This window comes from Equus quagga, chromosome 17 (assembly GCF_021613505.1).
Source record: "Equus quagga isolate Etosha38 chromosome 17, UCLA_HA_Equagga_1.0, whole genome shotgun sequence".
In the NCBI taxonomy this organism is placed as follows: Eukaryota; Metazoa; Chordata; class Mammalia; order Perissodactyla; family Equidae; genus Equus; species Equus quagga.
The window spans coordinates 14,371,326-14,387,803 of record NC_060283.1 but is presented as its reverse complement, the minus strand read 5'-3'; the positions used below and the strand labels follow the sequence as shown (position 1 = coordinate 14,387,803).

Genomic DNA, 16,478 nt, shown 5'->3' with positions numbered 1-16,478 from the left:
CTCATTCCTTTATCCCTTTTTCTCTTCAAGTCATCACCAGCAGATGATGTCAGTTTCATCATAGTGGCAGAGGGAGAATCACTATCATCTATGTCTGTTTAGTTCTATATAGTCATCATTACATCCCCAGTGTCCAATAGTGCCTGGCACAGGGTGTAAAGGCAGATCCTTTATAAATCTTTTTTGCATACTGCTGGCTGAGAGGAATGGCATATAACTTCAGGCACATCATACAACCTTTATACCTCACCATTTTAAAATACCTTTAAACCTGACTTGGAGGATCTAATCAGATTAGTTTTGCTGAGCTGTATAAATAGTCTTCAGATCCGTGGCTACATATTTTCCAGAAGTCTTATAAAACTATTATAAAGCTGGTGCCTGGGCACTTATAACCATTCCTTCCAAATGCAAACTTTTTACTTTTGGAATCGTCTTCCCATACATTTTCTTATTTGATCCATAGTGGCCTCTTGGCTCCTAGTCCAGTGTTGTCTCTACTGTAAGATGACAAGTGGAGTCTATTAAACACTGAAGCCTACTGGGCTTTCTCTCTTTTGAAGCCCCTGTTAGTTTTCTGAGGTTAAGTGGAGGTTTTGGGGTGCCTTAATTGCCTCAAAGAGCAGATGACCTCAAGGTCTTTTTCCTTTAGCTTTGGAATGTGGGAGAATTACATGTCCTAGGTGTGTTTACCATTGGCTGACATAAAAATGACACTGTGTGTCTTGAGCAGACATGAATAATGTGGGGGACAGATAATCTAGAGTTACAAAGGTCCACCAGAAGAGATCTGTCAGGAAGCAAAATATTTCTGTGCCTGATCAACCATTAGGTAATAGTTCACTGAAAATGTTAAATGGTGATGTTGCTCAATACCATGGAGCATAGTGGGTTCATAATGGCATTAAAGATTCCTTTTCTTTTACACATCCTTAAAAGCCAGCAATTTCAACTATTTTGTGGACTTCAAAAACAGGAAACTGCTGTTTCAGTGTTCTATTTATAAATCTTAGCAACTTAGTTTATCTAAATTGCCTGAGACCAAATATTTTCTCTGAGGCCACACTGATCCGTAGTTCTTCTCCCTGCCTGGAGAATTTTTGGAGCTGCTGGTTGTTTTCTCTAATCTTAATCATTAGGAAGCTGATTGGATTCTCTATCTAGAATTGTCAATCATTTTGGATGAGTTCAGGAATTTAGACAAAGCACCACAATACAAAGTGGAACTGTTTTTAGAGAGAACCAAACATCCCAGCTCCTCTGAAGATCAGCAAACAATGGGCAACCTGGATTTTCTTTAAAATTTCCTCTGCCCCTTGCAAAATGGACGACTTAATGCTCAGAAGGATCACAATAAGGTGCGTTATGAGTTAGGAGATCCTCCATGCTGCTCACTGTCTCAGAATGGAGGCCCGGGCCACCACCTTGGGGTTTGGACTCATGAACATTTCAGGAGATGACTGCAGTAGCACAGACCTGGAGACTTCCCCAAGCTTTTGCATTTTCTCCCTTGAGCATCTGCCTTTCTTTGTCATCCATAGATGAGTTTGATTTACATTGAACCACTGTTTGTGCACTGTCTTTCCAGAACCCATTTGGCAAAGTCTTCTGGCGGCACTCTTACTGGTCCGATGCTGATGGGGCTGATCATTCTGATTATCCTGGCATCTGACAAACAGGCAATTTTATTTTGTACTTATTTATTCATCATTGCCTATTTCCAAAAGAGATTTATAGTGACTTATGAAAATGCATGACATGCAGCAAGATAAAATAAATTAAAAATGAGGACTGAGATTTGGGCAAAGGGAAAGTATGGGTAGGCAGATGATAATGTGGAGCCAGGAGCAAGGTTGGTTCACATGACTTTTGTCTTGCCACTTCAATCTGTGCTGGGCGTGACGGTTCCTTGAGGGCTGTACACTCCTCTTTAGAGTTGGATTCTGATGGTAACCCTGAGCATCTCTTCTAGTCTCCCATCCTTGTAGACAAGACATGACAAATAAAGATGATATTACAAAATGGAAAACATGTGTAGTGTTTCCAACTCAGAATTGAAGTCAGTTTCCAAAATCTTTATTTAACTTATGTTATTCTCCTCCTTGCCCAAATGTAGAGGATAATTATACAAAGCTACTAGAAGTTTCTGGGCATAAAAAATGTGCTCTCTACATGGTAACTTATCATTACTATACTCATGAGCAATGGGATAGCACTTAGGAGGGTGGCCCTGGAGTCGAACAGACCGGAGATCAGATCTCAGCTTAGTGGTTTACCTAAACCAAGTTACTTAATTTCTGCAAGCCCGTTTCCCAGTCTATAAACAAGGATAATAGCAATACGTCCTGTGTTGGGGTGCTGTGAGACGTAAATGAGCCACTTTATGTAAAACATCCAGAACAGTATCTAACACAGAGTGAGTACTATCTAAATACTGTTCTTTGTTGTTATTATTAATACTATACTATATTGTTATCAATATTAATATAATTACTAATATTATTAATAGAAAGGCTCTTTGACTTTCTCATTGGACTTTTAAGAGGACAAGAGAGACCACCATGTTGTAGAACAGGATGCAGCATTTGAAGTCCTTTAGTGCAGCCTTCTCGTGCGAGGGCATAGTCCCAGAGAGAGGAAGATAGTTGCTTCAGTTACACAGTACCTCTGTGGCAGAAAGTGGACTTGAATTAGGCCTCTGAGTGCCTTTTCCGGTCTTCCTACAACATACTCTCTCTCTGACTCATCATAATCAACTGCTCCTCCCCCACCCAAAGGAAACTAGTTCTCCTCCCCTGGGGAAGATCTAAAAGTGTCTTTCAGGGGGTGGTGGAATAAAGTGGGTCTCCTCGCTTGTGCCTCCCCAGCTGGGGTTGCCCAAGGCTGGGCTAAAGCATCCCACTTCCTGGGCCAGAGTGATGACCATGGTGTAGATTAGTGTAAAGCACAATGAATTTGGAGCCAGAAGTCCTGGTGCCATTTACTAACTACGTGTTCTTGGGAAAGTTGATTTAACCACTTTGAGCTTATTTTACTTAGCAATAAAATGGCGATAAGTTAAATTTCTGAATGGCACAGCAACCTAGTGATTGAAAAACCATTTTTGTAACCATTATAGATATTGGGTGTTTACTCTGTGCTAGGCAATAAGGTGTGTGTTTCCATAAATTATTTATTTTACCTCTCACAGCACAGCAGTGCTGATATTTTACTGCATAGATTTTGAGACTGAGACTCTAGAGGTCAAGTAACTTGCCCAAGGTCACACAAATAGAAATGACTGAGTCAAAGTTTGGACCAAGCTCTGTTTGCCTTTAGGGCCACTATGCTATATTCTTTGGACTCCATCCTTACGTTTACACTGAGCGATTGTAGGCTGATCATCAAGGCTTTAATCCCTCAGGGCTTCTCTCTGTGTTAGGAGGTTGACACGTCTGAACAAAACAGCCTTGAAAGTGTCTCACAGGGACTTGAAGAACTCCATATATTTTATAATGGGAGCAGGGTGGTCTATTGGTGGTGATTTTTCTCTTCATTTTCTATTATTTGTGGATAAATGATGCGTGCAAATAAACGTGAATAGTCACCTGATCCCTAGCATTTCTGCTAAAATCTCACTTCCTTGTTAATATCCCTCTTCTTGCTTTGGCTTTCCCAATTCCCCACACCCTGCTGTAGGTTTAAAAAAAATTTTTTAATAGCACTTACCATTTTCTATCACGATAGAAAGTATACTTAAAAATCCCATACATTGAATATGCCTGGCTCTTCTGCTAGAATGGCTGCTCCACAGGGCAGAGATCTTTGTCTGTTTTGTTCTGAGCCAGAAGAGCACCTGGCACTTTGTAAATTCTTATTCAATAGAGAAATGAATATAGTCTATTTTTCTCTCTTTTTCCTCTTTGCTCAGAATGATTTGTGTAAATTCTTTTTAGAACACAGCAAGTCATTATTTTGGTCAAAGGTCAGTATTGGAGTGGGCTCTAAGGGAAGAAAAAACCTCCTAAATACTTATCAGGAATTCAATGTGGGGGGGGGGGTGGGGCACCAGATGCTGATCTTTATTTCACCAGTAGATCAGCTTTTGCCAAATGTTGATCAAGGTTTCATTTTCTTATTTATCTGATATCCTATGAGATCTTTCTCAAATTCAGATTTTATTTCAAGGATGGAAGGAGGTTGAGAAGAATCACCTTTGAAGTGCACATTCAGTGTTTGCATTGCCCCCAATTATCAGCATCCAAACATACAGAGACAAGATGGTTCCAATACCTGGCAAGAACTCCATCCATATTAGAATTCTAAACTCAATGTGATGTCTTTGTCCCTTAATGAGCTTTGCAGTCTGATTCTGGAATGGCTTGATTCATGTATCTCACTGATTGATAATGATCTGACATTTAAAAAAAATGAGACAGGTCCTTTGGAATAAGATGAAAACTTGGAAACCAGGCTATGCTGCTTGGCAGGAACAGAGAAGAAGCAGCAGCTTGGTAGGCAACAGGTTGTAGAGATTCTAAGTGTGTGAGTCAGACCATGTGCTAGGCACAGCATGTAAGTTATGTCCTTCACAATAATATTGTGACTTTGATATTGCAATCCCCATTAAACCAGCAAGGAGTCTGATGTTCAGAAAGAGGAATTAACTTGCCCAAGGTCTCAAGGGATTTGAACCCAGCTCTGATTTCAAAGCCCATGTCATTAACACTATACCACTAGGCTTTCTCCAAACAAAGTGGTATTTTTCTGGTTCTGTGGGGAAGCTGACGAAAGTTTCCAAATTGGAACCAACCTGCAGAAGTTTGGAAATGCCTAAGGAACTGAGTTCTAGCTCTGGCTTTGCCTTTTTACTAACTATGAAATCTTTTTTTCCCCAGTTTTATTGAGATGTAACTGCCATACAGCACTCTATAGGTTTAGGGTACAGCATAATGATTTGACTTACATATATTATAAAATGACTACCACAATAAGTTTAGTTAACATCCATCATCTCATATAGAAACAAAAAAGAAAAGCAAAAAATACTTTTTTCTTTGTGATGAGAACTCTTGGGATCTGTTCTCTTAACAACTTTCATATATACCACACAGCCGTGTTAACTATAGTCATCATGTTGTGCATTACATCCCTAGAACTTATTTACCGTATAACTAGAAATTTTTTTGATCACCTTATGAAATCTTGAGCTAATTGCTTCACTTCTTTGACCCTCATATTCTTCTCTCAAAAATGGGATGAACAATATGCCCTTCCAAGGATGTCTGAAAGATCAAATGAAATAAAGTTTATAAAAAAAATGTAAAGTGCTTTACAAATCTAAAAGACTATTATCATTACTGAAAATAGCAAATGAAACCATGCTCACCTTCATTCATCTTCAATGAGACTTTATTTTTTTTTTTATTTCAGTGGGCAGCCTAGGATTCATGGCAGAGAATGGCACTGTGACGACAGATTTCATTCTGATGGGGTTCCAGCTGCGAGCAGAGCTGCAGATGGGTCTCTTCTTTGTGTTTCTGATCGTTTACCTCATCACCATGGTGGGCAACCTGGGCATGATAGTGCTGATTCAGTGTGACCTTCACCTCCAGACTCCCATGTATTTCTTCCTCAGCCACCTTTCCCTCCTGGACATTTGTTACTCCTCTGTTATTGTCCCTCAGTTGCTTGAGAGTTTGGGTACTGATAAGATGGTCATCTCCTATGAGTGCTGTGCCACCCAGTTTTTCTTTTTCACATTCTGTGCTAGTACCGAGTGTTTCCTTTTGGCTGTGATGGCCTATGACCGCTATGTGGCCGTGTGTAACCCTCTCCTGTATGCCACTACCATGACACCACAGACTCGCCTGGGCTTAGTGTCTGGGGCATATGCTGGTGCCATGGTCAATTCTGTGATCCGCACTGGGTGTACCTTCTCGATTTCCTTCTGTAAGTCCAATCACTTGGACTTCTTCTTTTGTGACCTCCCACCTCTGCTGAAGCTTGCCTGTAGTGAGACCAGGCCACGGGAACGAGTAATCTACCTCTTAGCTTTCTTGGTCATTACAACCAGCATTTCAGTGATTCTAATATCATACCTGTTCATCATCCAGGCAATTCTGAAGATTCATTCGGCAGGTAGCAAAGCCAAGACTTTCTCCACCTGTGCTTCCCACATGACTGCAGTGGCTCTTTTCTTTGGAACACTTATATTCATATACTTGAAAGGTAATATGGGCAAATCACTCATGGAGGACAAGATTGTGTCAGTATTTTACACTGTGGTCATCCCTATGCTGAACCCAATGATCTACAGCCTGAGAAACAAGGAAGTGAAAGAGGCTCTGAAGAAAGTTCTCAACAGGATGAGGGTTTCCCAAGTAGAGTAAGACTGGAGTTCCATCAATTCAGAAGTTCCTGCAAATCATCCTTTGGGTTTTTGGCTTGTTCCCTTAACACAAGACCAGATCTCATAATTACAAAAACATATTGAGGCAAAAAAATTTATATTGGGGTTCCAGCAATTTCTTTATTAACCCTATCACCATGAGCCAGAAATTCTCTTCCTCAGTTTTCACATTAGAAAAATTTCTGTCTTGCTAAGATTAAGAGAGATGGAAGGCCAAAGGGCTTTATCAATGGTAACATGCTGTAAGATGTAAATTTATTTTTCTTACCTGTCCTGAATATTGTTGGGTGTTGTCTCACTTGAATTTTTTTTCTACTAAGCTAATTTTTGCACCTTGAATAATTACAAAACAATAGCGTATTATTTACATACTAAGGGCCGTCACATTCTTTGGTTGTGAGTAGTGGGGTGGAAATCAGCCTTGGCCAAAGAAAACTTCTCAACATTCAATCATATCTAGTTTATGCATTTGTCATGGAAAAATAGAGGGGAAAGGAGATTTGAAATGGGAAATGTTCAACTAGTTAGCCTACTTCCTAAGGTAACGTAGAGGATCAAGACACCGTAGAATGAAAGATATAATGGTTTGCATTAATTATTGGAAACAATTTGATCTTGACATTGAGCTGAACTGAGTCCCATATATAATTTTTGAAATATTTCTTGACCACCAAAGATCAGAAGCTCTGTTTTATTCTGAAGCATTGTTCATGGACCATCAGCCTCAATTAACTCAAGCTATTCTCTATTCTCCAGTAATGAAAACCGCTCTCTACTTCCATTTCCTGTAGGACATTTGCTTTATTCTCAGAAGACAGATAACTACAAATCTGACTGCTATCTTTTAATGGTCTCTACATCTGCTAGAAGTATTACTTGGGAAACATCTCTATGGAGATTCCACAATCTTATTCATCAACTCAACAAATATTTACTGACTATCTACTATGTATTGCATATACATACTAGGGTTCTGGAATATAGTAATAAATAAGATAGACATGATTCCTCCTTCATGGAGATTAGAACCTGGGACATAGACAGATATTAAACCATTACACAGTTAATTTTTTTATACCATTTTGGAAAGTGGAACAGAAGAAGAACAAGATGTTACATTGGGTTCTAACCTAGTTTGGTGTGGTCAGAAAAGGGTTCCTGAGGAGCTAACATTTCAACTGAGGCTTAAAGAATAAGCATATCATTGTCATGGACTGGGGAGACTACTCCAGATAGAAAGAGCTGCAAATGCAAGGGCCTGTGAAACAGGATGCCTTGAGGAGCTGAGAGAAGCAGAGTGGCTGCAGCAGAATAAATGAGGGGGCTTAGTGTGAGATGCAGCTCGTGAATTCAGAAGAAACTAGGTCACAGAGAGCCTTGCAGTCTCACTCAGGGATGTGTGGGCTTTACTCCAAAAGCAAGGCATGAAATGATCCTATCTGAATCCTAAAAACAGCACTTTGGCTGCAGCGTCATAGGTAGAAGCAGGTGCATGTGGTGGTGGAGATGGAGGGAAACACACCCATTTCATCTAAGCAACAACAAATGGTATATTTCAGGGCATGGTGCTTGGTTTGCACACCATACAGTGTGTTTCATTCTAGAATACATGTTAGGCCAGAGGAAACTAGCAGGTGCATGACCATGATATTGGTCTAGGACTGATTCTTGGCCAGATGGTAAAATTGGGGAAATATACTTTTGGAGGCATCCCCTTTTTCATTGGTACACTCTTTCTCTCCTTAATTGTAACCTTCCTCAGGTATACACCATGTGTCCTTCATCAAAACGGTCATCAGCTAGTCTCTGTTAAGAGGCCAACACATTTTCATTAACTTCTACTCTATGTCAGGCTGTGTTAATAGGCTGAAGAAATCACCACTTGCAGGGCTTCTTGCATGCTTAAAGGAAGGAAAACACTTCAACTTAAACAACAAATAGGTGGGTAAAATGCTAGACAGCAAGTGTGCTATTTTAGTAGTGGTGGGAGCTGCATCTCACTCCTCCCACCTTCTACCTGGTAAGTGGCAACCAACTCTGCTTATAAGTGAATGACCTTTGATAAATGTACAGTATTTGATGTATATGTAATTGCTTCAGGGATGCACAAAGTGGATAAAAATAAAATGAAATTTTAGCATGTTTTAGGGGACTACATTCTGATTAACATGAGAAGGCACTAGAATGGCATTTATGTTGAATTTCGAATTATATGTATTAACAAACGAACGAAAACATTCATAAATTACCAAATGGGTCAGGCTCTGTGCCAAAAGTTTTTACTCATCTCATTGTCACGTCTCATTCTTAAAATAGACTCTACACACACTTTTCTAGAAAATAGAATCCTGTGATGGTTGATTTTATGTGAAAATTTGACTGGGTTATAGGGTACCCAGATATTTGGCTAAACATTATTTCTGAGTGTGTCTATGAAGACATTTCTAGAAGAGATTAGCATTTGAATTGGTGGACTCAGTAAAGCAGGTTGCCCTCCTCAACGTAGGTGGACATCATCCAATCCGTCAAGGGCTTGAATAGAACGAAAGACGGAGGAAGGGAGAATTCGTTCCTTCTTCTCTGCCTGACTGAAGGAGCCAGAACATCTGTCTTCCTTTGCACTTGGACTGGGATTTACACCATGAGCATCCCTGGTTCTTGAACCTTCAGTCTAAACTACACAACTGCTTCCCGGGTCTCCCAGATTGTGGGACTTCTCAGCCACCATGTCAGGAATTGTGTGAGCCAATTCCTTACAATAAACCTCCTATACCATAAACAGATCCATCACCTCCAAAAGTTTCCCATCACCCTCTTTATTCTTTGTTATTATTATTTTGTGATAAGAACACAACATAAGACCATCCTCTTAGCAAATTTTTAAGTATACAATATAGATTGTTGTGATGGTTTCATGAGTGTATACTTATCCACAAACTCATCAAATTGTATACATTAAATATGTACAATTTTTGTAAGTCAGTCATACCTCAATAAAGTGGTTTAAGCAAAATCTCCATATATATATCCTATTGGTTCTGTATTTTTGGAGAACCCTGGGTAATAAAATCCAGTGAGTAATATTGGAGTTGTTTTCTTTTTATCCTCTTCAACTTCTAAGTGTAGCCCTTTTAAGAACTGGGTTTTGGAATTATAAGTTTTCAGCTGTAATACTTTGGCCTCACTCTACCAAAAATGATGTAGGAAAGATGAAGCGAGCAGACCTTCAGACTTTCCGTTGACCCATTTAATTCAACACATCCAGAGGCCAAAGTGCTTTGTTCTTCTCATCATTTAGAGCAAGACCAAAAAATGACATCATCAAAATGGCAGTGTCGGAGACCCCAGCATATCCCAAGAAAGATCAACAATTAGATAGCTATCCATGACCAAAAACAGCTCTGGGAGAGCTCAGGAGTCCACTTTAGAAACTGCAGCAACACAGTGGAACAATAAACCTGAAAATAACCACACAAAAGGAGAAGAAAGAACAGCTTCGTGGCCGGCATCATCCCGCTCACACAGGCTGGCACTGCTCAGTGGCAAGAGGGAATGCCCCAGCTAGAAAGAGTTCCCCTCACCAAGAAAGGAAGAGTGGAGTGATTGACTAGTGTCCCCAGCCTTTCAGGGCAGTGCACAAAGGACACACTTTGGTTTAACCCACCCAGAGATTGGCAAAGCTGAGATATGTAGGGATGGCTAGGAACAAGAAAGAAGGGCAAGGGCTACCAGTGTCAGCCACACAGTGGGAGTGCCCATGGTTTCCTGGGAGTGATTTTCTGCTCTGAGGAAGACTCGGCAGCTTTCGTCACTGCAGAAACCAACATCCAGTACGGTGGCTGTGGACTCCATGCAGATTCACTGTTTTGTCACCTCACAGGTTTTCATATTTGCAGAGGCCAGACGCCTAAGTCCCTCCCACCTCCTTACCCTACCCCCTGTTCCAGCCAGAGCCCAGAATCTGCAGAGTAGCCGGCCCAGGGCTCTGTAGCTGAGTCAGAATAAAATTCTGGATTAGACCTCTGCAGCTGATTCCCACTGCCATGTGTGCACTCAAGGCTGGCCCTTCTAGTTGTGCACTTTCACGCTTCCAGCCTGACTCCTGTCACTGGCTTCCCCTGCTGTATGTGTGTGTGTGGCGAGACCCTACAGCCTCAAGAGTACCCAACAAGAGCTAGGGGCCCCATAGCTGCTTATGGGATTGGATCTATCCCTGACTCCTGTCACTGGCCTGTACCACTGGGCTCACCTGTAGCTAGCCCCTCCAGCTGTACATATTCATGCCTCCAGCCTGACTCCTATCACCAGCCTCCATTGCTGTGCACATACCCAAGGTGAGATCCTGCAGCTACAAGAGTGTACGCCAACAGCCAAGGTCTTTTGACACCAAAAGCAAAGGCAACAAAAGCAAAAATCAACAAATGGGATATATCAAACCAAAAAGCTTCACTCAGCAAAAGAAATAGTCCACAAAATGAAAGGGCAACCTACGGAACAAAAGAAAATAGTTGCAAACCATGTATCTGATAAGTGGTTATTATCCAAAATATATAAGGAACTCATACAACTTAATAGCAACAGGAAAACAATTCAATTAAAAATGGGAAGAGGCTCTGAATAGACATTTTCTCAAAGAAAAAATACAAATGAACAACAGGTACGTGAAAAGATGCTCAACATCACTAACAACAGGGAAATGTAAATTAAAGCCACCGTGAGATATTGCCTCATACCTGTTAGAATGGCTACCGTTGAAAAGACAAGAGACAGATGCTGGCAAGGAATTGGAGAAAAGGGAATCCTTGTGTGTTGTTGGTGGGAATGTAAATTAGTTCAGCCACAGAAAACAGTATGGAGTTTCCTCTAAAAATTAAAAGTAGAATTAACCCAGCAATCCCACTTATGTATATAAATTCAAAGGAAATGAAATTAGTATCTCAAAGGTATGTCTGCACTCCTATGTTCATTATTCATAATAGCCAAGACATGGAAACAACCTGTTTCCATTGACAGATGAATGGATAAAGAAAATGTGATACACACACACACACACACACACACGCAGAGGAATATTATTCAGTCACAAAAAGAAGGAAATCCTGCCTTTTGCAACAAAATGGATGAGCTTTGACAGCATTATGCTGTGTGAAATAAGTCAGATAGAGAAAGACAAATACTATGTGATCTCACTTTTATGTGGACTCTAAAAAGTCAATTTCATTGAAACAGAGAGTAGGTTGATGGTTACCAGAGGCTGGAAGTTAGGGAAATGGGGAGATGTTGGTCAAAGGGTACAAACTTTCCATTATAAGATGAATAACTTCTGGATCTAATGTACAGCATGGTGACTATAGGTAACAATACTGTATTGTATACTTTAAAGTTGCTATGAGAGTAAATGGTAAACGTTCTCACCATAACGACAACAACAAAATGGTAATTATGTAAGGTGAAGGATGTGTTTACTAAATTCTTTGTGGTAGACATTTTGCAATACATACATGTATCAGATCATCACATTGTACACCTTAAACTTATACAATGTTACGTGTCAATTATGCCTCAAAAAGCTGGGGAATAAAAGAACACCACAATACTTTAATTGTGACTTCCATTTTTCACATATATTAATTTGAATGAATGAATGTAGATGCAAAGTCAAATTAACTAGATTATCACATAAGGATATGGGTATAGGGAAGAATGATGGAGTGGAACCCACAAAACACATAATCTTGAGCCTTTGGTTTAGCGTATATTTAAATATTTACTTTTGTGTATGGGTATGGATATCATCAGGGAGAGTCGTAACACTTCAGATAAGATCAACAATCACCACAAAAAAATTCCTTTTTTTCTCTTTGTCATGAAGATCAATACAGGACAGGTAGAAATACTCAGATTTCTTTTTCTGCCCCCTTGCTCACATCCTATTTATGTAACCTACAGGGAAGGGAAAAGGCCATCATAGCCATGTGCAAATGACCACAAGATCAGGGCTGCAGGCCCCAACATTCCTACCCCACATCAGTCCCCCATATCTTTCTGGCAGCAACAGGGGTAGAAGGCAAAAAGAGACTGAAGCATTTTGGTTAAAAGATTTTTACTGGTGATGGAGTTCAAAGAAGGCAAGATAGCTCTAGGTTCTGAATCTCATTTTGCCTGATGCTGAATTCAAACCTCAAACAATATTTTCTTCTGAATCTTACTTAGATAAAGAGTGTAGGGAGAATAAATCATCCGAGAAATTGGGGAAAGCTGACAGAAGTTGAAAGGAAAGTAGGTTGCTTGCTTCCCTGTGGTGCATCTGCCAGGTTGTTCGTGGACCGAGATGCTTCATGGACATTATACAATTCATCCTTTTAATCCTATTGGGAAAGAAGTTCTCAGCTATTTCCACTTATCTCTTCTTTAAAAACCATGAACTGTTCTGAAAATTGTTGAAAAGAACATTGTGTCATTTTCTTTTTCTCAAAATATCTTTATTCTTATTTAAAGCATAATAGTGCCAACACACACACACATACAAAAATGACAGCAACAGCAATAGCAAAAGTGCTGTTTCTCTTGTGATGGAATGAATATTTGAACCCTCTCTAATCCTACCCTTAGTAAATTTGCTTCTTTGGGTTTTAAAAGGCCCAGAAAACGTATTGTAAAAAATAGCTTGTCTACACATGTTGCTTTGTATTTTCACTCTAGACATAGTTTGAAATATTTTATTCATTAATCCAATAGATTATTTATTAAGGTGCTACTATATGCTGGGCACAATTCTCGCAGTTTGGGAGCTCTATAAGTAAAGAAAATAGGCAAAAAATCTCTGCCCTTGTGGAACTTATATCCAAAAGGAGGAGATAGACAAAAGATATTGAATATAATAAATAAGTAAATAATTGGTAAGTAATATAGTATGTTAAAACGTGTTCAGTGTTATGGAAAAAACTGGAGACATGAATTTTATAACATAAGTGAATAATTCCCTATGTCAGAGATACTGAATGAAGAGTTGGGAGGTAATTATTTCCTTTTCAATGTGAATATAATGTCAAACATACCCACTGAACAACAACTTTGCATTTCCTCTACCCCCCTAGCCTTCAGAAACCACTATTGTCTTCTCTGCTGCCATGAGTTTGGCTATTTTAGATACCTCAGGTAAGTGGAATCGTGCAGAATTTGTCCTTCTGTGACTGGCTTATTTCACTTAGCATAATGTCCCTCAGGTTCATGCATATTGTCATGCAGGGTAGGATTTCCTTCTTTTTTTTTTTTTTAAGGCTGAATATTATTCTATTGTATGAATAGACCACATTTTCTTTATCCATTCATCTGTTGATGGACATTTATGCTGTTTCCATATCTTGGCTAGTGTGAATAATGCTGTTATGAATATTGGTATACCAATACCTGTTCCAGTCTCTGTTTTCAATTCTTTTGGGTATATACTTAGAAGTGGAATTGCTGAATCATATGGTAAATCTATGTTTAACGTTTTGAGGAACCACTTACTGTTTTGCACAATGGCCACACTGTTTTACATTCCCACCAGTAATGCACAAGGGTTCCAATTTGTCCACGTCCTCACCAACACTTTATTTTCTTTCTTTTTTTGATAGCCATCCTAATGGGTGTGAAGTGGTCTCTCATTGTGGTTTTGATTTGTATTACTCTAATGATTAGTGATGTTGAACATCTTTTCATGTGCATATTGGTCATTTGTATATCTTCTTTGGAGAAATGCCTGTTCAAGTCTTTTGCTCATTTAAAAATTTGTTGTTGTTGTTGTGATGTGTGAATTCTTTATATATTCTGGATACTAATTCCTTATCAGATATATGATTTGCAAATATTTTTGCCCATTCTGTGGGTTGCCTTTTCATTCTGTTGATAGTGTTCTTTGATGCACAAAATTTTTTAATTTTGATGAAGTCCAGGTTATCTATTTTCTTCTTTTGTGCGTCTGCTCTTGGTGTCATATCCAAGAAATCATTTCCAAATCCAATGTCATGAAACTCTCTCCCTAAATTTCCTTTTAAGAGTTTTGTAGTCTTAGTTCTTATGCTTAGTTTTTTGGTCCATGTTGAGTTAATTTTTGCAATATGGTATAAGGTAAGGTCTAACTTCTTTATTTTGCATTTGGATATTCAGTTTTCCCAGCACCATTTATTAAAAAAAAGGTACTCAACTAACATTTGCTGAAATCTTTAATGCATTGAGAGAAGATATAGCATAGTCACAGGACTGACAGGAAAGGACTTTCAACTCATCTTCAGACCCACTCTTCTTCCTTCTCATGTATTTTGGGCTTTTTTTTATCAATGGGGCAAATTAAGCCTGGGATGGCTAAATGATCCCAAGTACTGCAGCTAAATAGCAACTGTGTTTTAAAGTTGCTATTGAGAAGGTGGTGCTGCGTTATTCACTGTCATAGTTTACCTGGGGAAGGGGACATTCCTCAAAGAGGGCAAATCCCAATCAGTAGGAGAATGAAAGACAATTTGAAAAACTGTCTTCAGCATGAATATTATTTTCATAATACAAATGACCTAAAGTAAAACTCTTCTGTGTGTGGCTTGTGAGCTGCCCAGACATTGGAGTGCAAGCATTGGATAAGGGGTATGAGCCAAACACGCTGGGGGAACATGGATTTAGTGGGTATTATCTCATTATAACCAAGTGGACATAACTAGTCTTTGTTGAGAAAAGACGCTTGTATATGATGTGGTCAGTGAATTAACATCTAGTTTCTATTTCTTTACATTGCACGGAACCACCCCAGACATTAACACAATTATCTTAGTTCTGATGTTACTCAGTTTCACCAGGAGCTCCAACTCTTTACAGTTTTTTTTCCAGTTAGAATTGCCATCTACCGTAAGAATTGGGGTAGAAAGATACTCCTTTCAGACAGTTCAGATTTCAGCTTTATCAGGAACCTGGGCAGAGACACTATGGAGTTAACCAGACCACTGATGCATTTCTTATGAGATCTAGGAAAACCAAGACAAGCTGTGTGGAAGTCCTCTAGGCCAGGAGAACAGCAGTCTTGAATCTCATAAATTATACATTGAGTAGAATCAAGGGAGTTGGTATGAGGATCCAGGAAGGTGCAGGTGCAATCTAGTTCTGGAAGCCATTTTGTGATGGGGGGATATGTTGGATGAAAGAATAAAGGATAGGAACAATTCAAATTACAGAATCAGAACATTTAAAATGAACTTATTGCTGAATTCCCTGCAGAAGGGTAGTTTCAATGTGCAGTGAACAGGAGTGCCACCTTCCCTACGCATTGACAGCACCAGGGAGTATCAATTTTAAAATATAGTGGCCAATATTTGCTTGGAAAATATCTCATTATTTTAACTTGTATTTCTTTCATTATTAATGAGGTTTAGAATTGTCTCATTTGTTTGCATCATTTATATTTCCTTTGTAAATTTTTTATATGCTTTGTTGATTGAATGGTAACAGTAATTTGTATATTGGGAAAATCAGTCCTTTGTCTGTTGTTTGTGTGGCAAATATTTTCCCAAGTTTGTCTTTTGGTTTTGTTTATGGTGCTTTTAGCTGCCAAAAATGTTAAAATTTGATGTGGTTAGATTCATCTATCTTTTCCTTTGTAGCTTTGAGGTTTCCTGTTATCATTAGAAAGGCCTCTTTAAGATAGTCAAATTATTCACCCATGTTTTCCTTTAAATTTGTTAAAATTTCATTTTCTTTTCACATCTGAATTCTTGGATTTGCCTGGAATTCATTTTGTGTACATCACAGTGCAAGTTTGCATTTCTTTGGGATATTGGTGAGTAAGATTGTCTTCCCGCTGGACTGGGAGCTTCAGGAAGGCAGGCACTGAGCTTCCGCTACTTGTCCATGTGACAAGGAATAAAAACAGAGTGGACCATGTCCAGATAATAAAAACCAAGATGGTGGAGGAACTAGAAACAAGATAGACAGGGAACTGGGGATGCTTACTTTGGAGAAAACTCAGCAGGGAATCTCTTCCTCTGCTTAGTGTTAAGAAGATAGGCTAGGGTCAGTGGTGGATGCTTTGGCTTTCAGAGTTTAAGGAAGAGCTCTGGAAGGA

General features: G+C 39.2%; 1 protein-coding gene across 1 annotated transcript; it reads left to right on the top strand.

Annotated features, from left to right (window-relative positions):
- Positions 1–877: 877 nt before the first annotated feature.
- On the top strand, positions 878–6,371 carry LOC124229071 (olfactory receptor 9I1-like). Its single transcript, XM_046644186.1, has 2 exons — positions 878–887; positions 5,437–6,371. Exons 1-2 carry the CDS (start codon positions 878–880, stop codon positions 6,369–6,371), a joined length of 945 nt encoding a protein of 314 aa, XP_046500142.1.
- The last annotated feature ends 10,107 nt before the right edge of the window (positions 6,372–16,478 follow it).